This window comes from Delphinus delphis, chromosome 1 (genome assembly GCF_949987515.2).
Source record: "Delphinus delphis chromosome 1, mDelDel1.2, whole genome shotgun sequence".
Lineage (NCBI taxonomy): Eukaryota > Metazoa > Chordata > Mammalia > Artiodactyla > Delphinidae > Delphinus > Delphinus delphis.
The window spans coordinates 51,771,096-51,784,488 of NC_082683.1; the positions used below are offsets into that span (position 1 = coordinate 51,771,096).

A 13,393-nucleotide genomic window follows, 5' to 3' on the forward strand; every position below is an offset into this window, starting at 1 on the left:
CCAAGTCTGCTTAGAATAAAGAGCAACAGACTGTGAGCACATATTTAGGATTCATTTAAACTCATCAACATAGTCTAGCTCATAGTTCTCTGTCTCTAGTCTACTTTTGAGGTAGCTTCTTGCTGGTAAAGTAACAAGGAATTTTTTTTTCTTACTACAATTTGCTGTGGAGACTCATGGGAAATTCATTTGCATACATCTTGTTACAAAGACTGACTACTTCCTGGCTTAGACAAAGTGTTGCCTGATAAACAGACTTAACACACAAATGTCTGTCTGGAATAAACAACGGCAAGCTGAGATTTAAATTTCCATTATCAGAGATAATCTCTTTCCCAGTATATTGGAATTAAGAACGTTTACTTTAAAACCAGGGCTGTGATGCTGATGTTTTCTACCAGAATCATGTCATGTGTGGGCTGGGGTTGATTTTTTTAAAAGAAACAAAAAATGTGTATGGATGGGAAGATTTATATTGCAGAGGTAAAAGTACATTTCTTTTTGGGGGACCTTACAGTTTCAAAATCAGGTCTTCTTGCATTATTTTATTTGATCCACACAACAACTCTATTAAATTAGGCAAAATAGTCATTAGTGTTCCCATTTTACAGGTGAAAAAAATACGAGATCCAGAGTTAAATTATATAGCTCAGATTTTTTTAGGATTCCATCTTTGTACCTTTTCATACTTCTTTCAATAGTGAAATATGAATGCAAAAAAAGTTAATCCTTAGAATACTAACTGAACTTAAATAGCCATGATTATCCTCAACAGAGATCATTTTATTATTTTAATGAAATTTTTTACAGATATCCAGACACATGAAAATAATGTGTATAGACTATAACTAAATTATGCATCATTTTCATTTGACACATTTGTTTTTATAGTATGAAAGTATACAGGGAGTTTTTCTACTTTCAGTTGTATAGATTGACTACATAAGTCATCTTCAAGTATATTTTCTTCTAAGAACCCCAAGGACTTACTGTTATAATTAATTTTGTTTGTGAAAAAAGTGACTCAAAAGGGGAAATTGAGCACAATTCTGATATGCAATAATGTTATACTCATGGCTTTTTAGGCAGGTCTTTGTTTACTCATGAGTGGGTAGGTAACCAGGTTGACTCACTAATGTGAGTTCTGAATTGATCAACAGATCACCATCACGTGTTAACACAGCCCCTGTTATGAGAAAAACAAAATTCAAAGTGGTTATGTCAGTTTTAGTTTATTTTAGTCAGAGACCCTTGTCAAAGAAAATACGAGAAATTATAAATTTATTCAGAGTATCGTGCTTACATATCTTTTATAATCACCACATTCTTGCCATTGACTTCACTTATAACTTTGCTGAAAAACCCGATGATGACTGGAAATCAGCCTCATGCGAAGACTGAAGGTTTAAAGATTGAGTCATTTGGTCTTTACTTTCAGAGTGACTGAATTTGTAATTTTCAAAGCTTAGAAATGATTCCCCCTCAGTGTCATAACACAACAATGGTGAGACCATTTTACTTTTTTCTCAACGTGTTAAAACTGTGTATCATTCCACAACCTCCCTCCCTGTAGCCAAATAACACGTTTATGAGTAGGTGATAAGACAGTTGAATCACTCTTCAACCTAAACAGTCTCATCATCAGAAACAGCCCTGACTAAACAGATGGGCCTTGAATACCAGCATTAATGCCAAAAAATCTAATTCCTGCAAATTTAATATTTCACAAATTCTTCTTCCGAAAGGCATGTAAAAAAAAAGTTTTAAGAAAGAAAATGGTAGTCATCTAGATTATATAATGCTTTTAAGTTCCGACCCCGAAAATGCCATACCCGGGAGTGGCTAAGGGGTGGATCTCCCGAGCAGCTGGCAGCCCCCGGGGTGGTCTGGTGGAGCCCTTCCAAGTCTCTGCTGCGTGAACACAGCCTTCCCGCTCGGATTCGGATTAGAGGATTCAAGGGCCAACGTGTACAAACTAGCCTGGTCCTTTTGGAATTAGGGTTTTCCTTCTGCCCCATCTCCCCACCTCCCTTCTGGTGAAGAAGGATTTGCTGTGCATACCTTGATTACTGCGGTTATCATGACACACGCAATTCTAGCTTACTGGGAAAGTTACACAGATCAAATTTTGTATTTTAAATACAGTAAAGATAAGACTTCCCATTTAAGGAACCATGGAGTGTTTCCATTTTCAAAGATAAGAAAACTTTTATGGTGTGACTCACCTCATAATTTGTTTTAAAAACCAGGTTATTGTGTATTTGTTTTTCATTAAGTAGGCCACAGTCATATGCATTCATTACCATTAAATATTGGTTTGATTGTTTACTGAGCTTAAAGGATTTATCCATTCTCTGAAAATGCTGATGATAACTGAAGATTTTTGGTGGTCCAGATTTAATGATAGTATTACAAAATTCTGTTTGTTCTTTGCCAGACCATGATGGATACTGTTATATGTAGTGGATGGTATTGTATTCATCAGTTTTACTCGTAAGCCCCAGATTGTGTATACATATGTGCACCTGTGAAGGGACATTCTACACCTCAAAGGTTTTTAAAATATTTCCTCACACCTCAGTCTTTAAGGTCATGGTGATACTGGAAAAAATAGACAATGTTCCTAAAGTTTATAAAGTACTACAATAATATTTCTTTTATAACTACAGCTATGAGAGAGACTAATAAGCAAAATGTGACTATTATAGCCATTTTTCTAGATTTCCTTACTGTAATAAACATCTTACGGTACTGAATGATCAAAATAGAGTAATTCTAAGCCTTATACTACTAATCAGAAGTAGATTTCTATAACATCATGGATGTAGAAAAATGAATCTTGGATTCTTTGGCTTGACCCTTTCGCAAACTACTCATCTTCCCAAACCTCTGTAAGAAAAAAAAGAATCTACCTAAATTTTAAAAATCTTTAAGTGCTACAATCCTAGGGGGTATTTATTATATTCAGAGTATAATCACCCTATTCCTTATTGTCTTTTACCTCAGGAATGTTCCTGACGCTTCATTTATTTGCAGGAAAGTATTCATTCCTAACTTTGCCTTTTCTTTTTCACACTATGAAGAACAACTTCATCTCTTTTTGGCGGCATTTTCACTTTCTTTCACTTGACTAACTCGTCTTTGTTTCTGGATGCCTTCTGATTTCTTCGTTTCACCTTTTAATTTGGGAGATTTAAAACTGGACACAAAATTCTAACAAAGACTTTTCAAGCTTCATCCTTAACCAAATCAGTATGCATGTAGGGAGGTTGAACTTAGGTGAAATTATTTTTCCCCTGGAACCTGAATTTGTACTTTCATGGTCCATAGACTTTTGTTGATATCGTGTTGACTGAATAGGAATTACATTGGTTTGTTTCGGGGTGGGAAGGGTTCCCCACCACTGCGTGGCTGCTCTTCTTTTATCAGCTGTTCACAACAGCAGTTGTTAGGATTTTGAGTCCCTCTTCGGGCATCAGAATATGGCAGCTTTCTCTTATCTTTGTGTTTTTTTGAATGTGTGAAATATTTCTGCCATCCATCATTTTAGCCTGCACACATTTCTGGGGGGCCTTTTATGTGTCAGACACCACTCTCAGCTCTTACTATTCTAAGGAGCCTCTTGTGGGTGTGTCGGCCAGGGGATCAGAGGAGGTGATTGTCTGCAACTTCTAAACGCTGTGCAAGATTTCCTGCTCACGAGCCAGAGGGATGTGTCTCTCTCTTCCTTGCCAGGTCCCACGAAGGGAGATATGAAGCAGAAATAAAGACCTTTTTTACCCTCCTTTTTCATTTCATAAGTCCCAATCTGCTTTTAGGTGTGAATTTAGTATATTTTCAGTCACTGGCAGTGGTTCAGCATTAGAAAGCTGAACAACAAGTGAAAATTCATCTCTTTAGTTCAGCGGTTAACAAATCCTTAGCTGGACCAGGTACCCTTGGAAGGTACTAGGGGGTAAGACTAGAGGAAGAAAGGAATTCTTTTCTTATGGAGCTCAAATTCTCATAGGAGATCATTGAAGAGTACCTTAGTGCAACATAATGTAAGTCACATTGTAAGAGATGTATGGCCAATAAAAGAGGAATCAGAGAGGAAAAGTTTAATTCTGGGTCGAGCACAAGGAAGATTTAACAACATTCCATCTTTGCATCACGCCTAGAGAACAGAAAATACGTGGAAGCGATGTCTATATTTTTGCCTGACCAGTTTTACCATATTGACATGCTTTTGTCACTCTTCACCAGACCAAAAGGAGTATTCTCTGAGGTTCCAGGTTGAAGGGGAGCAGAAATGAGGTTAGGGGGACTGGATCCATGCATAAGTAGCAAACCCAGTACAAGGTTTCTGTTCCTGCAGTGCACATGCTTATGGAAGCAGAGGCTAGTGTGCAGGCATTAGGATTTATTTTATTCCTTTCCCTAGTGATTATATTGATAGTGAAATATCTTTGTCTGAGTACTCCAGCAATATAGCTGTAGGCGCCATAAAAATGCATAGGTAGATGACTGCCAGTTCAATTAAGAGGTCTCAATCCAGCCTCCTATATGAAAACCCTGTCAATTTTAGGTTTAAATGTCTGCTCATAAATTTTTTACAAACCAGAAGAAAAATTGCTTTTCTTTTAGGTTAGGTTGAAGTCTAAGGTTCCTTAAACAAAAAACAAATCCCTAGATGGAAAAAAAACTGATAATCCTAATATACTTCCTCACAATAGCATTTCCAACTCCATCATTTAAACACATTTTAAATTATATTCTCTTCATTGTAATATACAAATTTTCTGGCTTTCAACCAGGAACCAGAGGAAGTCACTGCTGTGGGAGACTCAGATACAGGAAGGGCACCCAATTCTATGCAGGTGGTTCTTTTTTTTCTGGGGCCTCTAATTATTTCAGGTGGTGGGAATCAAAAGACCATGTGATAATTGTCCCCAAAAGTAAGACATAAAGTTACCTTGGCTTCTGACAAGTCTCTACCAAGTATTTAAAACAGAAAAGTAAATTAGTTGCTAACCTTCGTGATAGTGTTTTAATGCAAATGCTTAAGAAAGAGATCTTTCATTTGTATCAATTATGTATGGGTAGAAATTAATTTATAATTCTGGTTATCTGGTCGGCTCCATACTTAACAGCATTGGTGACCTTTTGCAATACGAGAGAAAGTATCCATGCGTTCTCAGCATAGAATTGCACCAGCACTGGGTAATTTTGTTCCTTGTTGGTTCAAAATAGAAACGGCATTCAACAGCCCATGGTAGAAAATAATTACCTAAGTCTTTAGATCATTTAACTTTTCTTGTAGATCTTTGGCCTTCCCTATCCATTACCAAGATGGTGTATTTTAGTATGCAGTCCTCCGGTGGAGAACAGTATCCCCAGCTTTTGAATAAAAGTGGAGAAATTAAATTCCGTTTTCAATTTGGCTAGATGCCTTCTCCAGTGTTTGTATCTGAGCTTTCACAAGAGTGCTGCGGCCCCTTTCAGACCAACTCTGAGCTGTTTTCCTGCCACTCAGTCATTTGCTGTTTGTTTGCTTCTTTTTCTGTGGCTTGGAATTTTAAACTTTCTTTGAACGTATCTATTGCCATCTTTTGTTGCTGTTCATGTTTTCTATAATTATGCTACCTTTCTATAAATATAGGGTGACAAACGTAAAAGAAAATTTAAAAGGACAAAGGAGTCCACTTTTAGATTATTAAAACAATTGTTTGAATCACTCATTTTTTTACCTTAGCTTAGTATTAATAGTTAAATATCAGAGAAGTAATTGGCTAGGGTATATTTAAATTAATTGAGATAAAAAATATTTTTCTTTTTGTAAAGTGATTAATCGTAAAGATATTACATCAAGAAAAAGAATATTGGCTAAGCTATCATATAGAAAGTTAGGTTTGCCAGTCTTATTCCAAAGAAAATGTTCTATTTGGCAAAATTTTATGTATCTATTCTGGGACATGATCAGGAAGAATTTTAACTTTCCCTAAGACAAACTTAGATATTTTCTTTAATTTTAATAGTGGATATTAATGGTTTAAAATTTTCTAGTACAAAAATAATGAAGGTATGCCTTTCTCCTAAAACATGCTGAATTACTTCTAAGAATGTTGAATTTGTAATTTTTAATGACGAAATTACAGGATATTCCCTTAGAAAAAGAGAAGGTAGTCCTGCCGTGTTTTTAAATCATTTGCTATAAAAATAATGTTAATTTATGGAGTTAAAATTTCAAATGTAATCCGATATAAATTGTATTCCAATTTTCAGTGCAGATTTTGTATTTAACTTTGTGGTTCATTTTGAAGAATTTGTCTAAAGTTTTCTGACCTGTAATGCTTTTTGTTTGTGTCTTCACTATGGCTATTGTTACATTATGATAAAAGCTATCACTTTGCCAGCAAATAAAAATTCAAATTTTCACATCATTTGCTATTTGAACCTTTGAATCAATCTAGAATTTTTTCTCTAGTTACCAGGTTAAGAGCATCTGAAAATTTTTAAATAGACATTTAAAAAATAGTACTTCCCAATAATTAAAATCTTCATTTGCCTAAAAGCAGGGGGCCTTTCTTAAAGTAATAACTTAGCGCTTCTCTCGACCTAGGGTCACTAGTAGTGCTGCTACCTTTTGCAGTATCTCCAAGAAAGAGAATGCTAAAACTGTAACTCTGTTGAAATAGAATTAATATTTTCAATTTAATCACAGTTAAGTGTCATGACCTTTTGGATCTTGCATTGAACTTCTTGCTGAAATGTGGTCAAATTTCAGGCAGCCCATTCTAACCCTGTGAAGTCAAGGTAAAGTTCAGATCCAGGCTTTCCACAGATACAGAGATTTTTCTGAAACTTTTTTTTGCTTGTTTTTTGATAATGTTATATATTGTTTCAAGTCTCAGAAAATGCTTTACATAAAAAACTCTCTCCTTGACATATTTTGCCTTTTTTCTCCTTTCCCCCCAAAATGTATCATAAGTATTCCTACTTCTAATTCTGTGAATTTTTTTGATCTAACTTAATTTTATCTCATCTTAAAATTAAATATTACTTTATTTTAAATTATCTCATTTAGAAGTTAATTTGATTGAATCACATTTTTTCATTTGAAAATGATTGTGTTTTTAAAATAAAAAATAAATGGGATCCAATAAAGGTGTGCAGGAACCTGTTTTTGCTCACAAGGCCTGTTAGGATCTCCCAAATGCAGCAGTACGAGAGGAAAATAATACTTATAAAGTGGGGGAGAAAGATATCTTTGAGTGATCCTGTTATTTTAAGTAAATGCACTAGAATATTAGGATTCTAGTATTTAATGGTGTTAGTCTGCATAGTCTGTTGCTGTAATACAGAGCTAAATATCAACAGAACTTGTTTCTGTTGTTTGGGTTGCTTTTATATACCAGCTTCAAAATATGTTTTGACACTTTATTATGTTCTGAATCAAGCTTCAGATGTGTGTAATGAAGGATGAAGTCTTTATCAGACTCTAGTGTATAAATAATGGAGAAGAGCAGTTTGGAAATGGTGTCTCTGTAAGAGGATGGTTTCTGAAGAGTTTCAAGTTATGATCTGGCGCAAGCCAAGCGCCACTGGAGGTGGCAACAGAACCGAGAGTCATCTCTGAAGGCACGGGCTGCGGCCTCTGCTGCTTTTCACCCCCTGTCTTTTCTCTCTTCTTTTTTCGATCCTCATGTCACTTCTGTAACGTTCTCATTCCTAGTTTCCATGCTGAACCTTTTGAGAAAGTCTGGCACCTCTGATCCACTTTCCTTCACAGACCCTGTAATTTTTGGCTGTATTTTTATGTTTTTCAGATTCAAGTCAATCTGAAAGTCCCAGCCAGCCAAGTGACGCTGACATTAAGGACCAGCCAGAAAATGGTAAGTTTACTTTGGGACTCTTGACTGCTGCTCTGAGAGTCCATGGTAGCCAGCAGCCAACCAAGTACAAGGCTTTTGAGGTCTGCCCCTATGGGCGGCCCACGGTAGGAACCATCTTGAGGACTCAAGGAGTTTTCTGGGCCACTCTAGCCTCCCCAAACCCTTCCCCTCAGCCACAAACCCTATCAGGGTACTCCTAAGAACCTTAGTTCCCAAGAAAGTTGATTACTGTGAGAGGCGGTGTTGATTTACCAGATCAGGATCTTTTACAGCGTAAGTGAGGCGCCAACGCCTTTTCATTTCAGTTCCTTTTAAGGTGGCAAGTGACCCACAATCTTCTTCACTAGTGATTTAAGTTTATTGACTGACAAGTATTTTTGAGGCCTTTTCAAAGCCTTTGCTAATTGCTTTAAGAAAATCATCTCTGCCTTTGAAGGATTTTTCACTTCAAATTGTCTAAAATAAAACACTAAGGATACGTGACAGAATTAAACTCATCAGTTGCATAAATATATAAACTTTCCGTGGCAGAAACCTGACTAACCTAGAATACACACTTTATATATGAATATAATAGTATCCACTAAAATACTAACTGTGTGGTATATGCACTCCAAGGACGAAAAAGGTTGTCATAGGTTAGAATTTAAGATTGAGTAAAGCCATCAGTTTCAACAAAAATCAAGAAGTAAACTCGTGATACCCATGACATGCTAAACGTTGTATTATACACTTTCATAGATATCATCTCATAAAATTCCAAAGTGATCTTCCCTGGTGAGAGAGCTGAAGACTCTGATGGGAACTTGACCTTGAGGGACCTTTGAGGGGAATACGGCACGGAGGCTAAAAGCTCAGGCTGTGGTGTCAGACCTGTGTTCAAAGTCTGCCTCTACTTCTTCCTGCCTTTGTAATGTTGAATAGGTTATTTACCCTCCCAGAGTATTGATTTATTCCTCATCTTTGAAGTGGTATGGTAATAGTTGTATTGACATGTTGAAGAATTAAATAAGATAATGTGTATAACATACTTACCATAGTATCTTTCATAGACTTTACACTAAAAAAGCTGGCTGTTGTTCAGTATTCCTTGTATTATTTTTCTAGTCAGTATAGTTCTACCATACATTGTTTTTCACTTACTTAGAATGACCTCATTCCTCCTGACTCTCTTCTTTTGTTGTTCTATCTATTTTTCCGTTTTGATCTCCATCTGATCTTTTGGAATAGATAGGTAAACTGAATTATGTCAGTTTTGTGGGGTGGAGGATTGAGTTTACCACACTGAATATCCTATCACTGATTTCTCAGGATTCGTTTCATTTCCCAAGCCTGGGAAATTCTCTATAACATTGTTGGGCTCCCATATTAAATATACACTATCTGACTATTCCTCTCCTCAACCTGGTATTTTGGTGGTATTTTCCTTATCAAAGTCATCTTTTCACAGCAGGCATTAAAGAGAGAGAGAGAGAGAGCGCGAGAGAGCTCTGAAGGCTTGTTTTTAGTGTCATAAACAGCTACATCTTATTTTTTGTTGACATTTTAAAGAGCGATATTTATAGATTAGTTTCATTCTTTATTTCCCACTTGACTTATAGATGATGCCTTATAGTTTCGTTTTCTTCGTACATTATATCTCTATATAATCTGCCTGAAGTTGTGTCCAGAGATATTCATTTTACTTTCACCTTTAAGAGCTGGTGGGCTGCCGAGGTGTGTGGTTCACGTGTTTAGGTCTGGCCGCCCCTCTCGCAGGCCTGCGATTCATCTGTCTTCATAAAATGGCCGACAAGCTGTTCACATGCAAATATAAATTGAGAGCATGAGAGGCCTGGCATGCCTTTCTGGAGCTGCTGTAATACCGATATTGTGCGTTTCCCATTCCAAAAAGAAGCGAGGATCGAGCCTGGATTTTTCGGCCAAAGGCACAGAGAGACTGGCCAAGTTCACTGTTAACCCCAGATCACTTGGTGCCACCTCAAGGATTCCCGGTACCATTTGGGAAGGATCGTGTGAGTTCAAAGAAAGAAAGTATTAATATCCAGGAGAGACAGTAATAAATTGCTATGTTTCAAATTTCTGTTTATTTCAGAGAAAAGCTGAAGTTGGTTCATCTTAGACAATTCCAACTGGAGCTCAGACTAGAGGAATATCAGCCTCTTCGGTTTCCTCTTTCTACCTTTTGTCAATCTCAGATGAAGTTATTGGAGGAAATATTTCCTCTTCCTTAAAGTCCTATAATCCCTAAAGGAAAATAAATGAGGATTTCAGGACTAGGTATTTACATGCATTAGATGACTTTCTGGGGTTGCTTTGATAAAGAGTATTCTTTCGTTTTCATTACCCCAGGTTATGGAAGATGAGTTCCTGAAAAGTTCTTGTTTGTTTATTTGTTTCATTTTTATTTTTAAGAAGAGAACTCTCATAAGTATATCAACAAAACTCAAGAACTTTTGAAATCTTGGTGGATGAAGAAGTGACAGACCCTGGTCTTCAAACAAAGTGGGAACTCATTATTCCTTATTTATGTATATATTCGAGGGGAAATAATATTCTTTTTATGCTAGCTCTTGAGGAGAAAGGTAATGGGAAACGAATGGTATTTTCCTAGTAAACCATGGAAAATGAGTAGACAAATGGTAACATGCTGTTTCATCCAAAACCATAAACTAGGCCATGTAACTTTACCTAAAGTGGATGCAGCTGTTTCTTCCCTGCCCAACTAGTCTGTTTTTTTTCTGTGGAATTTTTGCTTTCTTTTCTTGTACTCCCTTAAGACTCAACTGTAAAAGAAAACAAATCTTTGTCCAATTACAGTATTAGATGGGAATTTTGAAGGAATTATCTGAAGTCCAGAGATAAAATATCAGAATCTCTGAAACTCAAAATTGGTATAATATAATGATTAAAAATTCCACCTCTAGAGTCAGACAGGCCTGATTAAATAATGGCTGGGCAACTCTGAATAAGGTATTGCCCCAGCCTCAGTATTCTTACCAGTAAAATGGGAACACTAAAAGATCCTTCCTCATGAGTATTCAAATGAGAATATGCCTGTGAAACAGCATAATGCCGGGTTCGTAGTAAGGACTCAAAGAAAGGTAACTACCACCACTCTCCAGTTAAAGCTCATATCTGTAATGAGATACACATATTCAAGAGGTCAAAAGCTGGGAGCCTTGGAGTGGAAGGGGAGATAACATCAGAAATAAAGCAAGACTCTTTAGATACAGCTTTTGTAGATACCTACTGTGTTCTGAAATGTCAGGCTTACGTCTCTTAAATCCGTCCATACTCGCCACAGTGGCACATCTATTTCGCTGTTTAGTTCTCTTCTCCACATTCTGTGTACCTCCCAGGAGTTGAGAGCTACAAAAGTGATTCAGAGTTGCTAGAACCTTCAGAATAATGCTCAAGAAAGTTATTCTGGACAGAGGGGACTCCACTTAGATGTCTTTAATTTTGTCTGAGTTTTTCCTTGGCACAAACCAAATAGAATCTGGCTTATTAAAACTATAAGCCAATGAAAGATAGGATTCATGACCAATTCCATATGCCTTGAACGTGACAGATACCTAGGATTTATTAAAATTAATAAGTAGATAAATATACTGTCATTACCCCCAAGTAGTTTTTGAGTATTTGCTCACTGTTGATTTACCAAGAAGTGTTTAAGGAAAAAAAAAAGAAACCCTGGAGAAGTTGAAGTCTAATTTGGGTGTGGATATAAGTTGTACAGTTGTATGTGTATGACACATGGGCATACATACAGATATGACTAATACTGCTGGGAAACCAAAGCTATGGGCTATACTAATGGCCATAGTAGATGAGAAGGAGGTGTGATCAAAGATATGCAGTACCAACAAACAACCCAATCTAAAAATGGGCAGAAGACCTAAATAGACATTTCTCCAAAGAAGATATACAGATTGCCAACAAACACATGATACGATGCTCAACATCACTAATCATTAGGGAAATGCAAATCAAAACTACATTGAGGTATCGCCTCACATCGGTCAGAATGGCCATCATCAAAAAATCTAGAAACAATAAATGCTGGAGAAGATGTGGAGAAAACGGAACCCTCTTGCACCGTTGGTGGGAATGTAAATTGATACAGCCACTATGGAGAACATTATGGAGGTTCTTTAAAAAACTAGAAATAGAACTACCATATGACCCAGCAATCCCACTACTGGGCATATACCCTGAGAAAACCATAATTCAAAAAGAGACATGTACCACAGTGTTCATCACAGCATTGTTTACAATAGCCAGGACATGGAAGCAACCTAAGTGTCCATCAACAGATGAATGGATAAAGAAGATGTGGCACATATATACAATGGAATATTACTCAACCATAAAAAGAAATGAAATTGAGTTATTTGTAGTGAGGTGGATGGACCTAGAGTCTGTCATACAGAGTGAAGTAAGTCAGAAAGAGAAAAACAAATACCGTATGCTAACACGTATATGTGGAATCTAAAAAGAAATAAAGGTTCTGAAGAACGTAGGGGCAGGACAGGAATAAAGACGCAGAAGTAGAGAATGGACTTGAGGACATGGGGAGGGGGAAGGGTAAGCTGGGACAAAGTGAGAGAATGGCATGGACATATATACACTACCAAATGTAAAATAGATAGCTAGTGGGAAGCATCCGCGTAGCACAGGGAGACCAGCTCAGTGCTTTGTGACCACCTAGAGGGGTTGGATATGGAGGGTTGGAGGGAGACGCAAAAGGGAGGGGATATGGGGATATATGTAAACGTATAGCTGATTCACTTTGTTATACAGCAGAAACTTACACAATGTAAAGCAATTATACTCCAATAAAGATGTTAAAAAAATAAAAGAAGTAAAAATTCCAAAAAAAACCCAAAAATATTTCTTCCAAAAATGATGATTGTCTTAGTACTTGCCTTGGTCACCTAGAGACATATCAAACTAGACAGCTAGGGGCTTCCCTGGTGGCACAGTGGTTGAGGGTCCGCCTGCCGATGCAGGGGACACAGGTTCGTGCCCTGGTCCGGGAGGATCCCACATGCCACTGAGCGGCTGGGCCCGTGAGCCATGGCCGCTGAGCCTGCGCGTCCGGAGCCTGTGCTCCGCAATGGGAGAGGCCACAACAGTGAGAGGCCTGCGTACCGCAAAAAACAAAAAAAACCTAGACAGCTTAAAATAAAGAATTCACTTTTTGTGACCTAAGTTTAAAACTTGTCTTCTGTACCAGAAAGAAAGTGAAATTTTATTGGGATAATAAAGAACTTTAAAAATTAAAGACTCTTCCTAAAATTATAATTATGCTTATTACTAATATTTCCACATGAATGCACCTGAAAAATTAAGACTCTGTGTTGAGAAGAAAAAAAACTAGAGAATAGATATAATTGAGCAGCATTAACTTAGAAAAGTTACATTCAGGCAGTGGTTTCATGTGTTGAGAACAGCTTTGATTTTCCCCAGAACTCCAGTTACTATTGTTAAAATGTTAAACCTGAAGCAAATAT

At 36.9% G+C, this 13,393-nt stretch overlaps 1 protein-coding gene across 3 annotated transcripts in view; it reads left to right on the forward strand.

Moving 5' to 3' along the window:
- The window catches only part of NFIA (nuclear factor I A), a 392,954-nt gene that overhangs the window by 177,454 nt on the left and 202,107 nt on the right, over nucleotides 1–13,393 (forward strand). For all 3 annotated transcript variants that reach the window (XM_060022868.1, XM_060022859.1, XM_060022849.1), the window contains exon 3: nucleotides 7,809–7,874. In XM_060022868.1, the coding sequence (XP_059878851.1) occupies nucleotides 7,809–7,874 (66 nt within the window). The remainder of the gene's footprint in view (nucleotides 1–7,808; nucleotides 7,875–13,393) is intronic.